Source organism: Siphateles boraxobius, unplaced genomic scaffold (assembly GCF_051911475.1).
Source record: "Siphateles boraxobius isolate OS27281-9 unplaced genomic scaffold, OSU_SipBor_1 246, whole genome shotgun sequence".
Classification (NCBI taxonomy): Eukaryota; Metazoa; Chordata; class Actinopteri; order Cypriniformes; family Leuciscidae; genus Siphateles; species Siphateles boraxobius.
The window spans coordinates 265,001-290,000 of NW_027508862.1; the positions used below are offsets into that span (position 1 = coordinate 265,001).

The 25,000-nt window shown below is 41.7% G+C and overlaps 2 protein-coding genes across 4 annotated transcripts in view; both read left to right on the forward strand.

Annotated features, from left to right (window-relative positions):
- Nucleotides 1–9,272, forward strand: part of LOC143749415 (protein PRRC2B-like) — a 60,244-nt gene extending 50,972 nt beyond the window's left edge. The window contains exons 27-31 of the mRNA XM_077241905.1: nt 466–630; nt 1,289–1,359; nt 2,684–2,771; nt 2,856–3,068; nt 8,869–9,272. Of these exons, the coding sequence (XP_077098020.1) occupies nt 466–630; nt 1,289–1,359; nt 2,684–2,771; nt 2,856–3,059 (528 nt within the window). The 3' untranslated portion in view covers nt 3,060–3,068; nt 8,869–9,272. The remainder of the gene's footprint in view (nt 1–465; nt 631–1,288; nt 1,360–2,683; nt 2,772–2,855; nt 3,069–8,868) is intronic.
- An 8,668-nt stretch (nt 9,273–17,940) lies between these two features.
- Nucleotides 17,941–25,000, forward strand: part of LOC143749423 (uncharacterized) — a 7,821-nt gene continuing 761 nt past the window's right edge. The window contains exons 1-4 of one of the 3 annotated variants that reach the window (XM_077241913.1): nt 17,941–18,064; nt 19,159–19,298; nt 19,365–19,406; nt 21,916–21,978. In XM_077241913.1, coding sequence (XP_077098028.1) covers nt 18,058–18,064; nt 19,159–19,298; nt 19,365–19,406; nt 21,916–21,978 — 252 coding nt within the window. In that variant the 5' untranslated portion in view covers nt 17,941–18,057. Of the gene's footprint in view, nt 18,065–19,158; nt 19,299–19,364; nt 19,407–21,870; nt 21,979–25,000 lie in introns of all 3 variants that reach the window. The other 2 variants (XM_077241912.1, XM_077241911.1) reach the window with 2 other exon arrangements.

The window sequence follows — 25,000 nt, forward strand, 5'->3', positions numbered from 1 at the left end:
TCACAATGGATTCGAACCCAGGTCTCTCACACCAAAGGCATGTGTCTTATCCATTGCGCCATCACCACCCCTATTTGAGATGTCTATATCATCTGAAAGCTGCATAAATAGCTTTTCTTTGATGTATGGTTTGTTAGGATTGACAATATTTTGCCGAAATTGAACTATTGAAAATCTGGAATCTGAGGGTGCAAAGAAATCGAAACATTGAGAAAATCACTGTTAAAGGTGTGCATTTATGTTTGCGCTTTTGCTGCATTCACTCACAAAAATATTTTTTATATAGATTTACGGTAGGAAATGTACAAAATATCTTCATGGAACGGGGTCTTTAATTAATATCCTCATGATTTTTTGCATAAAATAAAAATGGACTGTGAAAAAACAACAACTTGTGACTGGTTTTGTGATCCAGGGTCACAAATGTCCATAAGGTCGCACAAATGACTGTGTGTGTGTGTTCAGGTGACGATGCCCATGCCTGGGTCTCAGCTGCGCTACGGCTCGGCCCAGCAGCACCTCATTCTGCCCCAGTCCATCCAGCTCCAGCAGAACCAGAACCTGTCCGTAGGAGCTCCCCGTCGCATGATGCCTCCCGGGTCTCAGCCGCCCATCATGAGCAGCCGAGAGGTGAGAGAGCAAGGGCTTCTGGGAAACATCAGGACTCTTCAGAATGCATGTACTAGAGCTGCACGATTAATCACTATTTACATGTAATCGCTGAGATTATTAGTGATGCGCAGCTCGTCAGGTATGATCGGCTCAGTAAACGCCGCTCACTCTGAAAGCACAGAGTTTGAGTCGCTTATAACGTGCATTTGAAAAACGAACACGCATTAAACATGAGAAGCATTTATGAACCTCTTTTCCAACAAAAGACGACATTCAATAACACGCTTTTACTCCAAACTCACTTCATCAGGACATTTGAGCTCCTCCTTCTGAGAGATGATGTGCTTCTGACACAGAATAATGCAGTCGTGTGTTTATTACTCATGTTTCATCAAATTGTTATAGTACTTCTAATTTATGTGTCTGTGTGTGTCAGAGACGCCCTCTGGTGTTCAGATGGAGCATTTACTACCGATCAGCCACTGCACATAAAATAATCAGTGCGGTTCATTGTGAATAATTGTGCAGCTTTAACATGTACCTGAATGTGTGAATCTGACTGCAATGTTCAGATTGGCTTCATCACAGTAGATGAACCTCAGTGTTCGATGTCGTCCTGTGTATTATTCACACTCCTGTCTGATTATAAATCATGTTTGTTCTGCAAACTTCCCAGATGGACATGAAAGGATTTCAGTTTTCTGATAAGCCCAGTCACTCACCTGGAATACCCAGCGGCTCCTACAGGTGAACGTTTCACACACTCGACAGCTCGAGGTCACACACCTTCATTAGGCCTCGTACACACGGTGGCTAAATCCTCCCCTTTCAGTGCTTAATCCTGTTCTGTACACCCAGAGTTCAGTCTTTTACACCAAAATTGGCTCAAATCGTCTTCAAAACATGCTGGATAAAAGCATTTTGATTGAAGTCCCACTGTGTCAATCATTTTATGTTAAAACTCATCTTTGATCACCAAAATGACATATAAAAATGTATTTTCCTTTGAAAAAGTCATGTTTTAAAATATCTTGAATGTAACTTGACACTCTTGCCTCATTTAGTATACGTGGTTCTATGAATATGCAAATGAGCCCAGCTGGATTTACAACGCAGGGGGACTTTTAGTTCGATCAAAAATAGCAGATATAGTGTCAATCATCGCAGTTTCTGGAGCGAGTCGTGTTTCGTACAGACACTCGATGATAATTTAAGGGTTTCACTCCCGTATTTAAATGTTGTTGTCTGAAACTTTACAGTGTGTGTGTGTGTGGCCTAATAGACACACACCTCAAGAAGAACTGGAATAAGTAAAGCCAAATTAAAACTACGGTAGTGAACATCTGAAGTGGATCAAAAAAGTTCATCAAAATTGTCCTAAGACAAGAATGTGTATTATTCAAAATCCATGTACAACTTTGATAGGTTTTGATCCACTTTAAATGTTCACTACTGCATTTGAGACTGTTTAAAATGCTGTGTGTTTGAGTCTGACATATATGTTATGGCGCTTTTCCACTGTGTTACGACTCGGTTTGCTTCAAAGTGGGTTTGATTATAGACTCTCACACATGAATTATGTTGAATATCTGTCAGCTGTTAAATTTAACTACACAATTAGATAATACCAGTTTAGCTCAACCAGTTACCAAGCAATGCTTCATGTTGTTCAGTCTGTGGTGTAAAAAGCTGCATTAGTTATTAAAGAAAAAACACTTCAGCAAAACATGATCAGCTCAAAGTGTCCCAATCATTTTTGCTCCCAAATTTTTCCTGGTAGTCGCTGTATGAATAATATTTGTGTATAATATGTCACAGTTTACTTTATTTTGCTCTCCTCACTTACATAAAAGAACTGTAGTGTCCTGCACACACTAGTAAAAAAAATATCATACATTTAATTTTGGTGTCTGAATAAATTTTTGGTCCCAATGTTTACTGGTATTCACTGTATGAAGAACTTTTGGGGTATAATGTCACTTTATTTTGCTCTCCTCACTTACATAAATGTCTAAATTATTTTTGTTTTGACTGTAAATATCTTTTCTCACGGAGTTCTGTTTCCCATCAGGCCCGGTTCGGCCAGTCCCAGTGGGAAAGCCTCTGGCCCGGGAGCCCCTGCGTCGGTCGTGTCTCTGCCGGGACATTACACACAGCAGGTATTCAGCGCACCGCCGCCAGCGCAGCGTTGCTTTAGTAAAGCTGATGGTTCATGTGGCCGACCGGTGTGTGTTCTGCGGCAGGTGTCGGGCCCTCAGGGTAACATGGTCATGCACATGCGACCCCCCTCGAGCGGGCCCTTCCCCACCCCCATCCAGCGGCCCGTCATGCAGATCAACAAGACCGTGATCATCCGCTCGCCGCCGTACCCCGGCCAGCGCGAGCCCAACCCCGAGCATGCTGGGAAGGGCCCTGAGGACGGGCTGAAGGTGAGCCACCCACTGTGATCATCAGAGGTAATTACATTTCATCCTCTTCTCCTTTCTTGTGTTCATGTGTGTTTGTTAGCGCTGCGCGATCGCAGTGAAACCGCACGCGATTTGGCAAAGACTGAGATTATTTTACGTGCAGTTTGACAGTGAAGTACGGCTGATCAGTAGTAAATGCTTAGTCTGAACACCAGAGGGAGTCACACACACACACCCCACATCCATCTGAACACCAGAGGGCGTCACACACACACACACACCACATCCATCTGAACACCAGAGGGCGTCACACACACACACACACCACATCCATCTGAACACTAGAGGGTATCTCGCGCACACACACACACACACCACATCCATCTGAACACCAGAGGGTGTCACACACACACACACACACACCACATCCATCTGAACACTAGAGGGTATCTCGCGCACACACACACACACACCACATCCATCTGAACACCAGAGGGTGTCACACACACACACCACATCCATCTGAACACCAGAGGGCGTCACACACACACACACCACATCCATCTGAACACCAGAGGGTGTCTCACACACACACACACACACCACATCCATCTGAACACCAGAGGGTGTCTCACACACACACACCACATCCATCTGAACACCAGAGGGTGTCTCACTCTCGCACACACACACACCACATCCATCTGAACACCAGAGGGCGTCTCTCACACACACACACACACACACACACACCACATCCATCTGAACACCAGAGGGCGTCTCTCTCACACACACACACACACCACATCCATCTGAACACCAGAGGGTGACACACACACACCACATCCATCTGAACACCAGAGGGCGTCTCACACACACACACCACATCCATCTGAACACCAGAGGGCGTCACACACACACACACACCACATCCATCTGAACACTAGAGGGTATCTCGCGCACACACACACACACACCACATCCATCTGAACACCAGAGGGTGTCACACACACACACACACCACATCCATCTGAACACTAGAGGGTATCTCGCGCACACACACACACACACCACATCCATCTGAACACCAGAGGGTGTCACACACACACACCACATCCATCTGAACACCAGAGGGCGTCACACACACACACACCACATCCATCTGAACACCAGAGGGTGTCTCACACACACACACACACACCACATCCATCTGAACACCAGAGGGTGTCTCACACACACACACCACATCCATCTGAACACCAGAGGGTGTCTCACTCTCGCACACACACACACCACATCCATCTGAACACCAGAGGGCGTCTCTCACACACACACACACACACACACACACACCACATCCATCTGAACACCAGAGGGCGTCTCTCACACACACACACACACCACATCCATCTGAACACCAGAGGGTGACACACACACACCACATCCATCTGAACACCAGAGGGCGTCTCACACACACACACCACATCCATCTGAACACCAGAGGGCGTCTCTCACACACACACACACACCACATCCATCTGAACACCAGAGGACGTCTCTCACACACACACACACACCACATCCATCTGAACACCAGAGGGCGTCACACACACACCACATCCATCTGAACACCAGAGGGCGTCTCACACACACCACCACATCCATCTGAACACCAGAGGGCGTCACACACACACCACATCCATCTGAACACCAGAGGGGGTCACACACACACCACATCCATCTGAACACCAGAGGGCGTCTCACACACACACACACACACCACAACCATCTGAACACCAGAGGGTGTCTCACACACACACACACACACACACACACCACATCCATCTGAACACCAGAGGGTGTCACACACACACACACACACCACATCCATCTGAACACCAGAGGGTCTCACACACACACACACCACATCCATCTGAACACCAGAGGGCGTCTCACTCTCGCACACACACACCACATCCATCTGAACACCAGAGGGTCTCACACACACACACCACATCCATCTGAACACCAGAGGGCGTCTCACACACACACCACATCCATCTGAACACCAGAGGGCGTCTCACACACACACCACATCCATCTGAACACCAGAGGGTATCTCGCGCACACACACACACCACATCCATCTGAACACCAGAGGGTATCTCGCGCACACACACACACCACATCCATCTGAACACCAGAGGGTCTCACACACACACACCACATCCATCTGAACACCAGAGGGTCTCACACACACACACCACATCCATCTGAACACCAGGGGGCGTCTCACACACACACCACATCAATCTGAACACCAGAGGGTGTCACACACACACACCACATCCATCTGAACACCAGAGGGTGTCACACACACACACCACATCCATCTGAACACCAGAGGGTATCTCGCGCACACACACACACCACATCCATCTGAACACCAGAGGGTGTCACACACACACACCACATCCATCTGAACACCAGAGGGTATCTCGCGCACACACACCACATCCATCTGAACACCAGAGGGTGTCACACACACACACCACATCCATCTGAACACCAGAGGGTATCTCGCGCACACACACACACCACATCCATCTGAACACCAGAGGGTGTCACACACACACCACATCCATCTGAACACCAGAGGGTGTCTCACACACACACACCACATCCATCTGAACACCAGAGGGTGTCTCACACACACACACACCACATCCATCTGAACACCAGAGGGTCTCACACACACACACACACCACATCCATCTGAACACCAGAGGGTGTCACACACACACACACACCACATCCATCTGAACACCAGAGGGTCTCACACACACACACACACCACATCCATCTGAACACCAGAGGGTCTCACACACACACACACCACATCCATCTGAACACCAGAGGGCGTCTCACACACACACCACATCCATCTGAACACCAGAGGGTATCTCGCGCACACACACACACCACATCCATCTGAACACCAGAGGGTGTCACACACACACACACACACACACACACACACACACCACATCCATCTGAACACCAGAGGGTGTCTCACACACACACACACCACATCCATCTGAACACCAGAGGGCGTCATACACACACACCACATCCATCTGAACACCAGAGGGTGTCACACACACACACACACCACATCCATCTGAACACCAGAGGGCGTCATACACACACACCACATCCATCTGAACACCAGAGGGTGTCTCACACACACACACACACACACCACATCCATCTGAACACCAGAGGGTGTCTCACACACACACACACACACCACATCCATCTGAACACCAGAGGGTGTCTCACACACCACATCCATCTGAACACCAGAGGGTGTCTCACACACACACACACACACACACACCACATCCATCTGAACACCAGAGGGCGTCTCTCACACACACACCACATCCATCTGAACACCAGAGGGTGTCTCACACACACACACACACCACATCCATCTGAACACCAGAGGGCGTCTCACACACACACACACACACACACACCACATCCATCTGAACACCAGAGGGCGTCTCACACACACACACCACATCCATCTGAACACCAGAGGGTATCTCGCGCACACACACACACACCACATCCATCTGAACACCAGAGGGTGTCTCACACACACACACCACATCCATCTGAACACCAGAGGGTCTCACACACACACACACACACACCACATCCATCTGAACACCAGAGGGTGTCTCACACACACACACACACACCACATCCATCTGAACACCAGAGGGTGTCTCACACACACACACACACCACATCCATCTGAACACCAGAGGGCGTCTCACACACACACACCACATCCATCTGAACACCAGAGGGTATCTCGCGCACACACACACACACACCACATCCATCTGAACACCAGAGGGCATCACACACACACACCACATCCATCTGAACACCAGAGGGTATCTCGCGCACACACACACACACACACACACACCACATCCATCTGAACACCAGAGGGCATCACACACACACACACACACACACACCACATCCATCTGAACACCAGAGGGCATCACACACACACACACCACATCCATCTGAACACCAGAGGGTATCTCGCGCACACACACACACACACACACACACACACACACACACCACATCCATCTGAACACCAGAGGGCATCATACACACACACCACATCCATCTGAACACCAGAGGGCGTCACACACACACACCACATCCATCTGAACACCAGAGGGCGTCACACACACACACACACACCACCACATCCATCTGAACACCAGAGGGCGTCACACACACACACACACACCACCACATCCATCTGAACACCAGAGGGCGTCACACACACACACACACACCACCACATCCATCTGAACACCAGAGGGCGTCACACACACACACACACACCACCACATCCATCTGAACACCAGAGGGTATCTCGCGCACACACACACACACACACACACACACACACACACACACACACACACCACATCCATCTGAACACCAGAGGGCATCACACACACACACCACATCCATCTGAACACCAGAGGGCATCACACACACACACCACATCCATCTGAACACCAGAGGGCATCACACACACACCACATCCATCTGAACACCAGAGGGCGTCACACACACACACCACATCCATCTGAACACCAGAGGGCGTCACACACACACACACACACCACATCCATCTGAACACCAGAGGGCGTCTCACACACACACACACACACACACACACACACACACCGCATCCATCTGAACACCAGAGGGCGTCACACACACACACACCACATCCATCTGAACACCAGAGGGCGTCTCTCACACACACACACACCACATCCATCTGAACACCAGAGGGCGTCTCTCACACACACACACACCACATCCATCTGAACACCAGAGGGCGTCTCTCACACACACACACACCACATCCATCTGAACACCAGAGGGCGTCACACACACACACACCACATCCATCTGAACACCAGAGGGCGTCTCTCACACACACACACACCGCATCCATCTGAACACCAGAGGGCGTCACACACACACACACCACATCCATCTGAACACCAGAGGGCGTCTCTCACACACACACACACCACATCCATCTGAACACCAGAGGGCGTCTCTCACACACACACACACCACATCCATCTGAACACCAGAGGGCGTCTCTCACACACACACACACCACATCCATCTGAACACCAGAGGGCGTCACACACACACACACCACATCCATCTGAACACCAGAGGGCGTCTCTCACACACACACACACCACATCCATCTGAACACCAGAGGGCGTCTCACACACACACACACACACACACACACACCACATCCATCTGAACACCAGAGGGCGTCACACATTATGGAAGAAATATGATATCGCTCAGCCCTGATCTTTATATTTTACTGTCGTTTGTTAATGATATTCAGCGCTTATTATTGAGGGATCTGAAATAACATGCAGTAAAAATAAGTGTCTGTAAACAAAAATCACATGGACGATTATGTGATTATTTGAATGGACTAATATAATATATAGTGAAATATGAAGTGTGTTCTGAGGGATTAGAGAATCCAGTGTAATGATGCAATAAGCACAGGTGATGCTTAATTCATCATGTGGGTAATTGTATGTTTGACCCAGTCCTGCGTTCAGGTTGAGTGTGTTTTCATCAGTGCTTTGACTCGATGATGTTGATGAAGTGACTGTAAGTTGTGTGTGTGTGTGTGTGTGTGTGTGTGTGTGTGTGTGTGTGTGTGTGTGTGTGTGTGTGTGTGTGTGTACAGGCCGCCAGTGACGCCAAGAACTCTTCAGTGATTCCCAGAAGGCCACAGGTCAAAGCTGCTCGAACCAGAGCCATCAAACCACAGCCGGTCCCAGTGGAGGATTAATGGACCTCATGATCACATGACACGGCTCTCTCTCTCTCTCTCTCTCTCTCTCTCTCTCTCTCTCTCTCTCTCTTTCACACACCGGACTGATGCACAGGATCACCAACCCCACTAATGAATTGGAACACATTAATAAACGTCACATAGAGAGATATGAATATCTATATATAAATGTATACTATATATATAAATAGACACGATAGTTTGGGACTCTTCTCTGCAGACTTTTCAAGATCAGCTTTATTTATTTACGTTTTATTTGTCATTTTTTCAAGTAAAGAATAACGGTTAAAAAAAAAGTGGAAAATGAACCGCCGGTCATCTCTCTCTCTCTCTCTCTCTCTCTCTCTCTCTCTCTCTCTCTATTCATCGACGTTTGCAAACAGAAAAAGAAGTGTGTCTCTTCTTCCAGCTCATGCCCCGCCCACATTGCCAAACCGAGCCAGCTGATTGGACTCCAGGTTTTGATTGACATGAGATCAACATGAGCAGCTGCAGCGCGAGGCTTTAGTCATTTTTACTGGGTACCATGGAGTTTTAACTTCCTTTAATTTTTTATATATATATATATATATATATATATATATATATATATATTAGTAATCATGCATATTTGCTCTATTATTATTAAAGAACACCTTTTATTCAATAAAAAAAGTTTAAACCCAAATTTGAGGACATTATTCAATCCGCACATGGAGCATCTTTACTGAACTCTTATTTTCATCTGCTTTCATGTGTTGTGTAGCGGTGTTGGGGTGTGTGTGTGTGTGTGTGGAATAAAGATGTTGAGGGCAGCAGTGTGCAGAAGCTCTTGCTCTCGCTCTGATATTCTCGTGTCTCATGTGAAGATGTTGTAGAGAAAGTGTGTGTGTGACGAGTTGATTTGCTCCAGAAAGCCTTTATCTTCTGCTTTGAGTTCCAGGTGTTTCGTCTGTCAGTCACAGCAGTGACACGAGCAATAAACAACCTTTCTGTATCAGTCAGGGTCCAAAAGATTTCTCGTAGATGTTGCTGTCTCACAGGGATCATGTTAGAAAATATAAAGTCTTGTTTAGCGAGGTCTTCGTCACACTACGGCTGTACAGAACTATAACCATCAGCACATGTTCATGCATTCATTCGTCTTTGATATTGGAGCATTAATGCAACTCGTCCTTTTCCCTCTGGGTCAATTGTTGCACATTTGAAATGCCTTTTTAAATGATTTCTTCAGTGCTTATGGTTATTTTTGAGGGTCATTTGCTTCTTGATGATTGCTGAATATCTGTACAGACTCATTATTGCCCTTTGGCTTTTTTTGTTAGACTTGTATTTAAAGGGCCAGTGATGGATTTACTCACTTTTGTTTATTTTTAGGGGTCTGTTTTTTTCCCTGCAGATATTTATCACTCAGTGTTGTTTATCCTATTAAATGTGTGACCATATTTGCCCTTTTATTGGAAAATGATCTCAACAAGAGACAAATAAAGCAGATTGTGCTTTTTTCAAAGACGAATCGTTGTTGACCGTGTGCAGTTACTGAACTGAAATCCCAGCTTTTCACTGAATGAATGACTTTTATTTTATATGGACCAATTCAACTATAGTAAAAAATTCCTGTTTTTCTATGAACATATTAATGGTGATGCAAACACATTTAATTTCATTGATTGGAAGTGTTTTACCTGATTCACAGAAATTGATCAAACTTCCCAACTCTAATTCTTTTTGATCAAGCAGATTCGTGAAGTGATGGAGTAAAAGAAAAGACACAAACTGCACTTATTTCAATACTGGATGAATCTGCATTTTTAACGAATATCTTGAATGATTTAATGACTCCCTCATAAAGATTTGTTTCATTACTGGATGAATCTGCATTTTTAACGAATATCTTGAATGATTTAATGACTCCCTCATAAAGATTTGTTTCATTACTGGATGAATCTGCGTTTTTAACGAATATCTTGAATGATTTAATGACTCCCTCATAAAGATTTGTTTCATTACTGGATGAATCTGCATTTTTTAACGAATATCTTGAATGATTCAATGACTCCCTCATAAAGATTTGTTTCATTACTGGATGAATCTGTGTTTTTTAACGAAAATCTTGAATGATTCAATGACTCCCTCATAAAGATTTGTTTCATTACTGGATGAATCTGCGTTTTTAACGAATATCTTGAATGATTCAATGACTCCCTCATAAAGATTTGTTTCATTACTGGATGAATCTGTGTTTTTTAACGAAAATCTTGAATGATTCAATGACTCCCTCATAAAGATTTGTTTCATTACTGGATGAATCTGCGTTTTTTAACGAATACCTTGAATGATTCAATGACTCCTTCATAAAGATTTGTTTCATTACTGGATGAATCTGCGTTTTTAAGAAATATCTTGAATGATTCAATGACTCCCTCATAAAGATTTGTTTCATTACTGGATGAATCTGCGTTTTTAACGAATATCTTGAATGATTCAATGACTCCTTCATAAAGATTTGTTTCATTACTGGATGAATCTGCGTTTTTAAGAAATATCTTGAATGATTCAATGACTCCCTCATAAAGATTTGTTTCATTACTGGATGAATCTGCGTTTTTAACGAATATCTTGAATGATTCAATGACTCCTTCATAAAGATTTGTTTCATTACTGGGTCAATCTGCGTTTTTTTAACGAATATCTTGAATGATTCAATGACTCCTTCATAAAGATTTGTTTCATTACTGGATGAAACTGCGTTTTTTAACAAATATCTTGAATGATTCAATGACTCCCTCATAAAGATTTGTTTCATTACTGGATGAATCTGCGTTTTTAAGAAATATCTTGAATGATTCAATGACTCCCTCATAAAGATTTGTTTCATTACTGGATGAATCTGCGTTTTTAACGAATATCTTGAATGATTCAATGACTCCCTCATAAAGATTTGTTTCATTACTGGATGAATCTACGTTTTTTAACGAATATCTTGAATGATTCAATGACTCCCTCATAAAGGTTTGTTTCATTACTGGATGAATCTGTGTTTTTTAACAAATATCTTGAATGATTCAATGACTCCCTCATAAAGATTTGTTTCATTACTGGATGAATCTGCGTTTTTAACGAATATCTTGAATGATTCAATGACTCCTTTATAAAGATTTGTTTCATTACTGGATGAATCTGCATTTTTTAACGAATATCTTGAATGATTCAATGACTCCCTCATAAAGATTTGTTTCATTACTGGAGGAATCTGCGTTTTTTAACGAATATCTTGAATGATTCAATGACTCCCTCATAAAGATTTGTTTCATTACTGGATGAATCTGCGTTTTTTAACGAATATCTTGAATGATTCAATGACTCCCTCATAAAGGTTTGTTTCATTACTGGATGAATCTGTGTTTTTTAACAAATATCTTGAATGATTCAATGACTCCCTCATAAAGATTTGTTTCATTACTGGATGAATCTGCTTTTTTAACGAATATCTTGAATGATTCAATAACTCCTTTATAAAGATTTGTTTCATTACTGGATGAATCTGCATTTTTTAACGAATATCTTGAATGATTCAATGACTCCCTCATAAAGATTTGTTTCATTACTGGATGAATCTGCGTTTTTTAACGAATATCTTGAATGATTCAATGACTCCCTCATAAAGGTTTGTTTCATTACTGGATGAATCTGTGTTTTTTAACAAATATCTTGAATGATTCAATGACTCCCTCATAAAGATTTGTTTCATTACTGGATGAATCTGCGTTTTTAACGAATATCTTGAATGATTCAATGACTCCTTTATAAAGATTTGTTTCATTACTGGATGAATCTGCATTTTTTAACGAATATCTTGAATGATTCAATGACTCCCTCATAAAGATTTGTTTCATTACTGGATGAATCTGCGTTTTTTAACAAATATCTTGAATGATTCAATGACTCCCTCATAAAGATTTGTTTCGTTACTGGATGAATCTGCTATACTATATGAAGGGGGGGGGTATACTATATGAAGGGGGGGGGTATACTATATGAAGGGGGGGGGGGTATACTATATGAAGTCATACTATATTATGATGTGAGAGAGAAATTTAAGTCATTAAATTCAAGTTCACTAAAACGTTTCCCTCCGCTGCGGCTGTCAGTCATTCTCCATTCAGCATCGAACAGCGCGTCGCGTTCGGTTACAACCTTTACAGTCTATAGTTACAACACAGTCAACGATGAAACTCTCTCCAAGATGATTCAATCTTAATATTATTATACTTGATCTGTAGATAAAGCTATATGGTTTCGCATAAAATGACTATCTTGCTGGACTGTATTGCTGTATCTCGATCATGTTCCTTTCTACCGGGTGTCTGTTAGATCACAACACTGGAGAGCACTATAATTGTTCTTCACGCGCACAGTAACTGAAATTTAAAACTGTTAAAAGAAAAGGCTCAATAAACTATTGCATAGATAGATACTGTATAATACACTACGTATCAATATGTCTTTCCTTTGTGCTTTGAACTTTTCAATGCGGACTCGACGCGCTGCGCGCTGTGACTCTGTGTTGTTTCAAGCGCATCATTCTGCGCTCGGGATGCGCATAAGCGCTTTGTGCCGCACTGTGTTGGATCCTTAAACTCAATAAATAACGAATATCTTAAATGATTCAATGACTCCTTCATAAAGATTTGTTTCATTACTGGATGAATCTGCGTTTTTAACGAATAACTTGAATGATTCAATGACTCCATCATAAAGATTTGTTTCATTACTGGATGAATCTGCGTTTTTAACGAATATCTTGAATGATTCATTGACTCAATCATAAAGATTTGTTTCATTACTGGATGAATCTGCGTTTTTAACGAATATCTTGAATGATTCAATGACTCCCTCATAAAGATTTGTTTCATTACTGGATGAATCTGCGTTTTTAACGAATATCTTGAATTATTCAATGACTCAATCATAAAGATTTGATTCATTACTGGATGAATCTGCATTTTTAACGAATATCTTGAATTATTCAATGACTCCCTCATAAAGATTTGTTTCGTTACTGGATGAATCTGCGTTTTTAAAGAATATCTTGAATGATTCAATGACTCCCTCATAAAGATTTGTTTCGTTACTGGATGAATCTGCGTTTTTTAACGAAAATCTTGAATGATTCAATGACTCAATCATAAAGATTTGTTTCATTACTGGATGAATCTGTTTTTTAACGAAAATCTTGAATGATTCAATGATTCCCTCATAAAGATTTGTTTCATTATTGGATGAATCTGCGTTTTTAAAGAATATCTTGAATGATTCAATGACTCCCTCATAAAGATTTGTTTCATTATTGGACGAACCTGCGTTTTTAAAGAATATCTTGAATGATTCAATGACTCAATAATAAAGATTTGTTTCATTATTGGATGAATCTGTGTTTTTAACCAATATCTTGAATGATTCAATGACTCGAAGCGGTTCTATGCGTGCATGGATCGAGATCGCGATCTTTAAACGATTAACCATGCAGCTCTATTCAGCAGCCATCTACCAGATAATTTCAGATCAAACATAAAATTTGAGTGCTATTATAAACTTTATCTTGCACAAATAACGATTTTAAAAAACTCAATTCTAGTTCAGTCGAACAACGGCTGAGTGGAAGTCTCTCAACACCAAACTCTTAAAGGGAAAGTTCACCCAAAAATAAAAATTTTCACCATCTACTGTTAATCATACTGTTCCAAACCTGTAGTTTTTCTGTTAAACACAAAAGAAGGTATTTTGAAGAATGTTGGTAACCAGACAGTATTTTTCCCTACTATAGTGAACTGGAAAAAATTTAACTGAACTGAATCCAAAACTATTTTTTTATACCAAATCCCAGACCTAAAAAATAATGTTTATTTTTATGGGCATCTTTGTTATTCATTCAATCTTTATTAAGGACACAGAATCCTGGTCCATAGTATTAAAAGACAATAACAAAACAAACAAACAACCAAAAACACATGATACATTATTTACCCATATAAGCAAGAGCGCCAGTGCTTCCAAAGTCTTGAAGTAAACCTGACCGAGCTTTTCCTCAGACAGACCAAAGCTTGTACAATACAGTTTGACTGATTCAGGACTCTACTCATAAATGTATAGATACATACAGTCAGTGGTTAAATTGGGCCGGGGCTCTCCGGGGCTCAGCCCCGGCACATAAGCCTGCTCGTTTGCAGTCAGTTGCCTACTGGAAATTATGTCACATACAATTTGATGAAAGTGATGCTTTTGAAAACATATTTCTGACAATAAATGAAAGATTTTTGAAATGGCATGTCTATTTTGTCTCGGCGGAGCTGAGATGAGAAAAATCGGAACACGGCCGTATTTTTGTTCAGCTGCTTAATCTCGTTGTCAGTCGACCATGATCGCGCACCGCTCGCGCATGCGCATCTGACACGGATAAATGTACGCAGCAATAATGAATGTTCCTGGGAGACCGTGGTTGCGCGGGATGTGGATGTTCCAGAAATGTCAAAAAAGTGGCCTTGAATGACAAGGTAAGAAAAATAAGACTAAATCAAAATTAAATAACCAGGACTAGGTTGACCATGTGATTTTTCTCAGGAGATGTTTTGAGCATTTTACTTCAGATACCGGATTATCAGCAAACTGCCAAGAGAATTGCTAATTTAACGTTAGCTGGCTACTTAAAATAAACTAGCAATCTATTCAGTCAGCATATTTGTATTTGATCTGTGTGAATTACAGAAATGTAAGACTTGCTAGACCTAAGTTACTTTTAGCTACCAAGCTCTGTGGTTAATGAAAATTAAATCAAGCATTTATTCTCCAACTTTCAGAGATAAATTGAAATGAGTGGAGCATATTCACCCAAGAAGAGGAAACTGACTTACTTCTTCAAAAGGTGGGGTGATATTCCAGACATGTTTAGCATGACTAGCTCTGTAACATGTTGGCAGTAGAGATGGGACAGTATGAAAATGACAAAAATTATCACAGTGTTCGGTATTATTGCGGTATTTTTAAAAGTGTGTTCAATATGTTCAGAAAGCACTGACAGCCTGTCAGTGACAGGCCTACACAAGCTGAAATAGTTTCAAAAAGTGTAACAGTGCTTAATATATTACAAAAATATAGGCAATATGCTTGTAAAAACTATTGAAAACGGTCTGAAACACTGAAAGAACTTGAACCAGAGATGTCTGGCTGAGATCCAGGAAGATTTATTTACAACTTTTATATATATATTTTATATATCATTTTTATATCTTAAAGCTGCAGTCCGCAGTTTTCGCCATCTCTGTTCGAAATCTGCAATTGCAGTTATTCGCGGAATTATCAACTTTACGTGGGTTGTGTAATGAGGCAACCACTGGAGCCAGAAATCAAAACTTTGCCTTTTTATGTGTGTGTGTGTGTGTGTGTGTGTGTGTGTGTGTGTTGTCGTAGTAAAGAGAAAGAATGGGAGAAGGAAGTTTGTATGAGGTGGACCTGGTCACCACAGACCCAAATCTTCTCAGCTGTTGCTACTGTCATATGCTGCACTGTCTCTCCATGTGGCACATTATGTTTGGCACATTGTATGGGTCACTATATCATAACAAGGTATTACAACGTGTAATCAAGTGATGACTGATTAACAGTAATGTAAATGCTAAATGTCCTAATACCTGTTGCAAAGTAAATTAGAGTTGTGACGTTCGTGAACGAACCGATTCTTTTGAACGGCTCATAAACATGAACGATGGGAGCCGAGTCGCGGCTGGAGGGGAGCCGTTCTTTCTGTCGTTCTTTTTTTAATATGCGTGTTTCACACAGATGCACACAAATTAGCTCCTCAGTTATAGGGGAAGGGGCGCACCCAGCGCAGGGGTACTACTGCCTAACAGCATGATGATAGTAGTTGTGCATGCGCGCCCATCCTTTACGTGAGTACTCCAATGGAAAAAAAAACCTACGTGCCTTTGTCATTGGGTAGGAGCGGAGTTGTGCGCGCTGCCGTCAAGCTGGCTTCTTAAAACTGACTAAATATTTAAAAAGAGCCAAAAGAGCCGTTTTTTTTTAATCAAAATGTTCTTGTGTGATAACAATGTTCTTGTGTGGAAGTGTTACTGTTTGTAGTAAAAGCTGATTTGCACAGAAATTCATTGCAGCCGGCTTTGTTTTTTATGTTTATTTGTGAGTAGGTATTGTATGAATAACATAAGTCAACATAGCTTTACACATACACACACTTTGTACTAAAGGTGAATCCAAAATAGTGATGTCACTTTCTAAACAGAGGGATGTTGTGCAACCCTATGGTATATAGTCCACACATGACAAATGAGGTAATAATCTATATTTCAGAAAAATTCAAACTCAGATATTGGTGTGTGATATCTGAGTTTAAATTATTTGACTACAAATCTCACCTCATCATTCCTCCCAGTGATTATTTCCAGGATAAACTGAGATGCCCTTAAGCTGGCTTCTTAAAACTGATTAAATATTTAAAAAGAGCCAAAAGAGCCGTTCTTTTGAACGGCTCTTTGTAAGGAACGGATCGCCAAGATCCGGATCCCCTCAAAGAGCCATAAATCCCATCACTAAAGTAAATGCTCTTAACCTTGCAGTTTTTCACATATCATGTAATACTCAATTTCTCCATTTCTTTGCACAAAACTCTCCAGAAAGTGCTATTTAATGGTTTATTTTTCAAAAAAAAATTCCCGGGGGGGCATGCCCCCGGACCCCCCTAGGGAGAGCACCCCCACATAATAAATCCCAATTTAACCCCTGCATACAGTGCCTAATGCCAGCTGCACAAGCTCTTATTCCACTGTTAACAAACATCTCACTTCTGTGCCGCTGTACTTTCAATACCATTCGCAGAGAATCATTGTTAATGACCTGCATTATGAGATTTACATTTTTACATTTGGCAGATGCTTTTATCCTGAGCGACACAATCGTGTAGATGTTTGAAATTGTGTGTGTGTGTGTGTGTGTGTGTGTGGTGATGACGTGGCTCGGTGAGTGAAGTTTTCGAGAGTTCCCCGTGAGCTCCGGATCTCCAGAAGAGAAGCAGATCTGACCCGATCGATGATCAGTGAGTATCTGTGTTCAACACGAGTGGATCCGAGACGAAATTTAGACGCGTGTGTAGTTCGTGTGTGTTTGTTGTAGATGTACATTTCTGAAAAGCATAACTTACCTCTGATAACAGATCACGTAACTGTAATCGGGACTCATGCATTTTCTGTAAAGCTGCTTTTAAACGATTTGCATTGTAAAAAAACAAAAAAAAACGCTATACAAATGCAATTTGAATTTTGTGTGTGTGTGTTTGGGCAGGTCTGATCTCGTTCGTGAATTCTTCATGATTCTTTAGTGTGATTTGAGTTTTCTTTGGCGAATCTTCACAGTCTGTAAATGTTTTGCTCTTAAAGCGACAGACGCTTGATTTACTGTTTTAATGGATGCAGTTGTTTTCTCTCTTCGTCTCCACTGAAGGAAAGTTTGATACAATTTTCACGCAGAAATTGCCAGTAAATTTCACTAATAAGTACAAAGAAACGACAAGTAGCCTAACATGAAGGTTTAAAGCAGAATGACTGAAAGTATTTCTTAAAACACAGGCTATTAATCTTTACAACTTCGAAATGTTGTTGTTTTTTTGTACAGTGTGTGACTGCTAGCAGATCGATGAATGTTATCGTGCTCATATTCAGAAACACTGTGATACTTATAACGCACTGTTATTCAGAACAAACGAATCACACATTAATATTGTACAATTTTAACAGCAGTGTGTGATGTATATGGAAGCATTAATAAAAAAAATTGACTTTAAAAAAAATCTAATTGAATCTTTTTATCTCAATACCCAGACAGCAACATAGATCCGGCCCACATCTGGTATGTGTGGAATGCAAATGTACCAGATGTGGGCCGGATCTGGGCCGACACCCTGTTGCTGAGCTGTGAGATAAAAAGATGTACATTTTTTTTCAATTTGTGGAAGAAACAAGCTCATGTGATGTAAGGCTGTTGGTTATGTGACACATTTACAGTGCAAATGTGGCAGCAGTGACTGAAAAACCGGTGATGATGATGCTTGTATGTTATTTTGCAGTTGTGCAATGGTACGATTGACAGCTGAAAAATGACAGTGGAGTGTGTGTGTGTGTGTGTGTGTGTCAGGAATGTCCAGCAGACACACTCCGAGGGCTGACGAAGGTCTGATGATGATGCAGGAGCTCGAGGACAGACTCCGGGAACACACGGATAAACTGGAGCACATCCGACTGTCCACCGTGGAGCTGCGGGACACACTCTCAGGGGTTTGTGTGTGTGTGTGTGTTTTAGTGTGTGAGCAGTGTCTCATGTGCTTCTGATCCTCACAGAAGGATGAAGACGGTGTGCAGGAGTGTATCTCTGAGCGTGTGTGTGTGTGTGTGTGTGTGGCAGCCAAGGACGGTAAGCGGAGAAAAACTATCGTACCCATGGCAACATTGCAAGTCCAACGCTATTGAGATTATTCTCAATAATAGTAAATTTCCTTCCCCTCCACCCACTATTAATGACACCAGAAATGTGTATAAGTATTACATGGACAAATGTCAATCACTCCCGTCTCACATATTGGCCACGCCCCCTTGGTCCACCAACATAGAGACAACTGCTCTAGTGAATTATCCATCCACTGCTCATTTTACTCTTGACGAAGTAGACAAAGTTGTGACCCACCTGCCAAATAACAAAGCCTGTGGATATGATGGAGTAAAATATGAGACCCTGAAAGCCACAAAACCCTGGTCCACCCATATACTCACCTGTATATTTAACACCTGTTTGATTAATGGGAAAATACCAGATTCATGGAAGGGGGCGCTTGTCCATAGAGTTCCTAAGAAAGACAATATCCCAAGTGATCATCTGCATGGAGAGACATATCTCTCCTCTCACTGTTTATAAGGTGTTTATGAAATGCCCGAATCCTTCCATGGCTTGTGGATGCAGGCGTCCTCTCACCCAAACAGAAAGCTTATATAGATAGACAGGGTATAAACGAACATGTGTTCTGCCTGAAAACTGGAATTGACGATTTCAAACATGAATCATGTAAACTGTATATCGTATTCCTGGACTTCAGAGATGCCTTTGGGACATTATCTCACAAACTGTTGCTTAACGCATTAGAGGAGATCCATCTACCTCAGCCTTTCGTGGACATCATAACGGATGTGTACAGAGGATCTTTTCTGCAAGTCATCTGTGGTAAACAACTTACAAAGCCTATACCTCTTGAGGTGGGGATTAAAACAGGCTGTCCATGGAGTGCTGTTAACTTCATTCTGGCTATCAACCAGTCGAAGAACTGGATCTGTCAGTGCGCACCATCACATATCAGATCCCCAAACCCTGTCCAGGGGTCGCTGACGATGTGGAGGTGTCTTCTAGGGAGGAGAATGTCATCCAGAACACGCTGGCCAGAACGGATGAACTCCTTCAGTGGTCTAAGCTGGAGGTGAAGCATACCGAATGTGCAGCATTTTACGAACGGCGAAGCGGTGGAAACCGGAGGTACAAATCTAAATCTGATAACCCCCCCTCCTTTTACAATAATGGGACAGCCTATCAGGGTCTACTCTTGTCATGAAACATACACCTATCTTGGACATAAGTGCAAGATCAACTCCTGATCGACTCCTCCCCTCTACCTGTGGTCCTGAAACTGGAGGCCGTTAGAGGAGTAGCTCTGGCAGACACAACACCTCTTTGCAAACATTCACATTCCACAAAATGTCCTACGGGACATGAATAATAAAACGGTTGAAGCCGTCAGGAAATGGCTGGGACTGAATTCACATTCCACCAGGGATATAATCTTCCTCACACTCAAGGAAGGGGGTCTGGGGTCCCAAATGTGGAATGGGCTTACTCCATTACAAGACTAGCACACATGATCAGCATGCTTAACGACGATGCTGCGGTGAGAGAGTTAGCCAGAGCTTCCCTCTTACTGGACCTTAGGAAGAGAAAAATCCCTTTGTCCACCGGTGATCAAGACAGCTTCCTAGGCTTCAGGAGGAAGAGCAACAGTAAACTGGACACACAAGCCGCAGGTTTCGGAGTTCGCTCAGACTGGCCGGACCTAAACGACTTGTGTAATAGATTGGCAGTTAAACTACAGTGGACACAAAGCAACTCACAAATCGCACCAGAGGTACCTGACGCAGGTCACACACCCATCTGTTACTGTGAAGGCCACAGTCTGTCACAATGAGACACAACACACACTACAGAGCACAACAGCAAGAAGATCTTTAATGAACATCACACAGATGGACACAAAACAACACTGGACTGGACTAAAACTGCAGGGAAAACTGGCATGTCTTGACTTTCCTGACCATTCTACCTCTCATTCTCTGTACAGAAACGCTGCAATAGCGGCGGATATTCTTTACTTCACTGTCAAGGCCAGACTACAGCTGTTACCAACCAGACACAACCTAGCATTATGATACCCTGAAGATTACTACCCACACTGCATAATATACTCTAACTCTGATCACCTGGAATCAGTTGCTCATATTGTAAATGGCTGTAATGTGTACAAAGGGTAATACACCGCACGCCATGACCGTATTGTAGCTCTCATTGCAAGTGCTGTTCAAGACATATTTCCAAAAAATGTTTTGTAACATCCCTAACACCCCTGACGTAGCGCTCATGGATACAGATACAAAGGAGGTGCTAGTCCTTGAGATAGGTTGTGTTTATGATGCTTTATGGACCCTTGAATGTGTTATCTCTGAGAATATTTGAACCCTTTCTGTAAGAAATTTGATTGGCGGATTCAAATAAAGATATCAAATGTGTGTGTGTGTGTGTGCTCCTGATCTACAGACGGATGAAGACGGTGTACAGGAGTGTATCTCTGAACACGTGCAGTGGCTCGCACAGCTGAGCGATCGCCTGGAGAACCTACGGATGAACACTGCTGTGTTTGTGCAGGTCTGGCGACACACACACTTTCTTATTTGTTTTTGTCTTGCTTTCCAGTACAAATAGGCCTATCTAAACGTATCTAAATATCATATACGATATAAGCGGGTCTTGACATCAACTTTTTTGCTCACTAGCCAATGTGGTTAGTGGTTTTCCAAAGTTACTAGCCACACAGCATTTTTACTAGCCACATTTTTGTTGTTGTGAAATTACCTGATTAAAGTTGACTATGGCGTACTAAAATTTACTTGAACTAGATTTGCAACCCTTTTAAATGTAAAACCACTGTACACACCCAAATCAAGACTACATAAATGTATAACAATACAGGTCATTATCATTAGCTCTGATAGGGTTGTGTGAAAGCTCCTTTTTTTAAAAATAAAACCGTGTATTAAGATAAAGACATAAAAAAGTAGCTTCTTATTGCATAATAAAAGTGATGCATGGATGTAGAAGATTAATAAAAAAGATTAAAAAAAACTAAACTGAAAAAACCTTTAGTATTAGAAACACTGTCTGAATATTAATATTAAATTTGATATCAGACTCAGAATTACTTTATTGAGCCCCGATGGGAAATTCTTTGTTACAAGTTGCGATGGAAAGTAGGTCAGTTTCGAAACCTCACGAAAAATGCATGCCATGTTTGGGACACCACATAACTCCACCGGCGTCCAGCGACACACTGGCTAATATAAACATAAATATATAGCTTAGCCTACTACTGATACAGCAAAGACAACGCCGGCAGTATAGACAGCAAAATAAGCTAGCCTACAGATTATTTCGTTCTGTATTGACAGGTGCAATATTTGATTTTTTAAAATTATATTTATATCTGAATTTATGTCAAATCCTATAGACTTTAAAACATAATGTCATTTATTAATGTGTTTGTGTCAAAATGACATATAAATATCTTTTCCTATTCTATTTAGCCTGGAAACGCTTCCAACACACTCGCGTGTCGCGTGAAAAATAGGCGTCAGTTCTATTTCTAGCATGCGCGCGTTTTCAGCGCGGCTCGAGACGCGCGTGTCACGCAGGCAGTCTGCGACCTCTAACCTGTGAACATGGGAGCCGAAATAAAAACAGATGCCTTTTGAAAAGACTACAATTATTCAACCCGCCAAAGTGGCTAATAGGAGTGACTGTGTTACCCGCCACGAGCAAAATCCACCCGCATTTGGCGGGTTGCCGGGTGTTAATGTCAAGCCCTGGATATATGTCTTTGAGAAGCAAAACTACATTATTGTTTTTTGACATATTTATTGTTTTTGTTTATCTTGTTTTCCCTTTGAATTAAGTTTAATATAAAATAAATACAAAGTTCTGTCATGAAACTCTAAAAGGCGCAGGCTGATTGGTCCTTTTACTCACCTGTTCATAATCACATGGTCATCTATAGGGCCCAGCTGATTGGTTCCTGCCGTATCAGTAGCCAATGAGATCGCTGCTCAACCTTCAAATACTTGGCAAGCGTTTGCCTCCTCCTGTGTGGATCCGCTACGGCTCATTCATGTACGCTATATTGTACAGCAGTGTGTCGTGTGTGTATTGACAGTATCCTGTACTTGCTCTCCAGCAACAGCGTAGCAGATCTAATCCTCCAAAACCAAACATATCAACATTATCATACGCATTACCATGTCAATCACTCCGAGAGTTGTCATGACAGAATTGTATTTTGTTTTCCCCACTTCATTTTGATTTAAAAGGACTTAAAGGAGTCGTTCACTTTCAAATAAACATTTCCTGATAATTCACTCTCCTCCATGTTATCCTAGATCTTCATGTCTTCCTTTCTTCAGTGGAAAAGAAATGAAGGTTTTTGAGGAAAACACTCCAGGATTTGCTCCATATAGTGACTTCAATGGAGTCCAACGGGTCGAAGGTCCAAATGTGAGTTTCAGTGCAGCTTCAAAGTCTCAACACGATCCAGCCGAGGAATAAGAGTCTGATCTAGACAAACCAGCGCACATTTATAACTAAATAAACATTTATATACTTTAACCACTAATGCTGGTCTTGCAGGAGCTGTGATGCGACACACATTACGTAATCAGGGTGAAAGGTCACGCGTGACATAGTTAAACATCCAGGATATGCACACACACACACACACACACACACACACACACGAAAGGACCATTTTAAACAATAAACTGACACCAATACATATAAATATGTGTCATTCAACATATAATCACTTTGAATGGTCCTCCTACTCCAAACTTGTAAACACTGGATCTGTTCTTACGCCTACATCAAGCTTGACCTTTCACCCTGATTACGTAATGTGTGTCGCATCACAGCTCGTGCAAGACCAGCATTAGTGGTTAAAGTATATAAATGTTTATTTTGTTATAAATGTGCGCTGGTTTGTCTAGATCAAATACTGGAGTGTTTTCTTCAAAAACCTTCATTTCTTTTCCACTGAAGAAAGAAAGACAAGAACATCTTGGAGAGTGAATTATCAGGAAATGTTTATTTGAAAGTGAACTATTCCTTTAATGTCTGTCCAAGCAAATATATTTGCAGGGTTTTTTTAAGACAAAATATACTTTTATTTGATAAGCAAAATTACATGACATTCATTTGTTTTTATTTGTTTAAAACAAGACCAAATATCTGTCAATGCAGAAGGGAAAAACACATATCTTTTTTTCTTGTTTTCAGCATAAACTCGCTCAGTCTTTAGTCATTTTGCTTTTCAATTAAATATAATTCGAGATTATTTGTATAGAAAAAACAAAAGACACTTTTTTGAAGAATCTATAAATTTTTAATTTGTTTTTAAAAATGTATCCCTTAAAACACATCTTTGATCACCAAAATTACATATTTAAGTGTTTTTTCTTTAAAAATGTCTTAAAATATCTTGAATGTAACTCGACACCCTTGCCTCATTTATTATGCGAGATTCTATGAATATGCAAATGAGCCCCGCCTCCACTCACTCACTCACTCACTCAGAGATCCACTCGTTGACGATCACACGTTGATCTGATTGGTTACAAGGTAG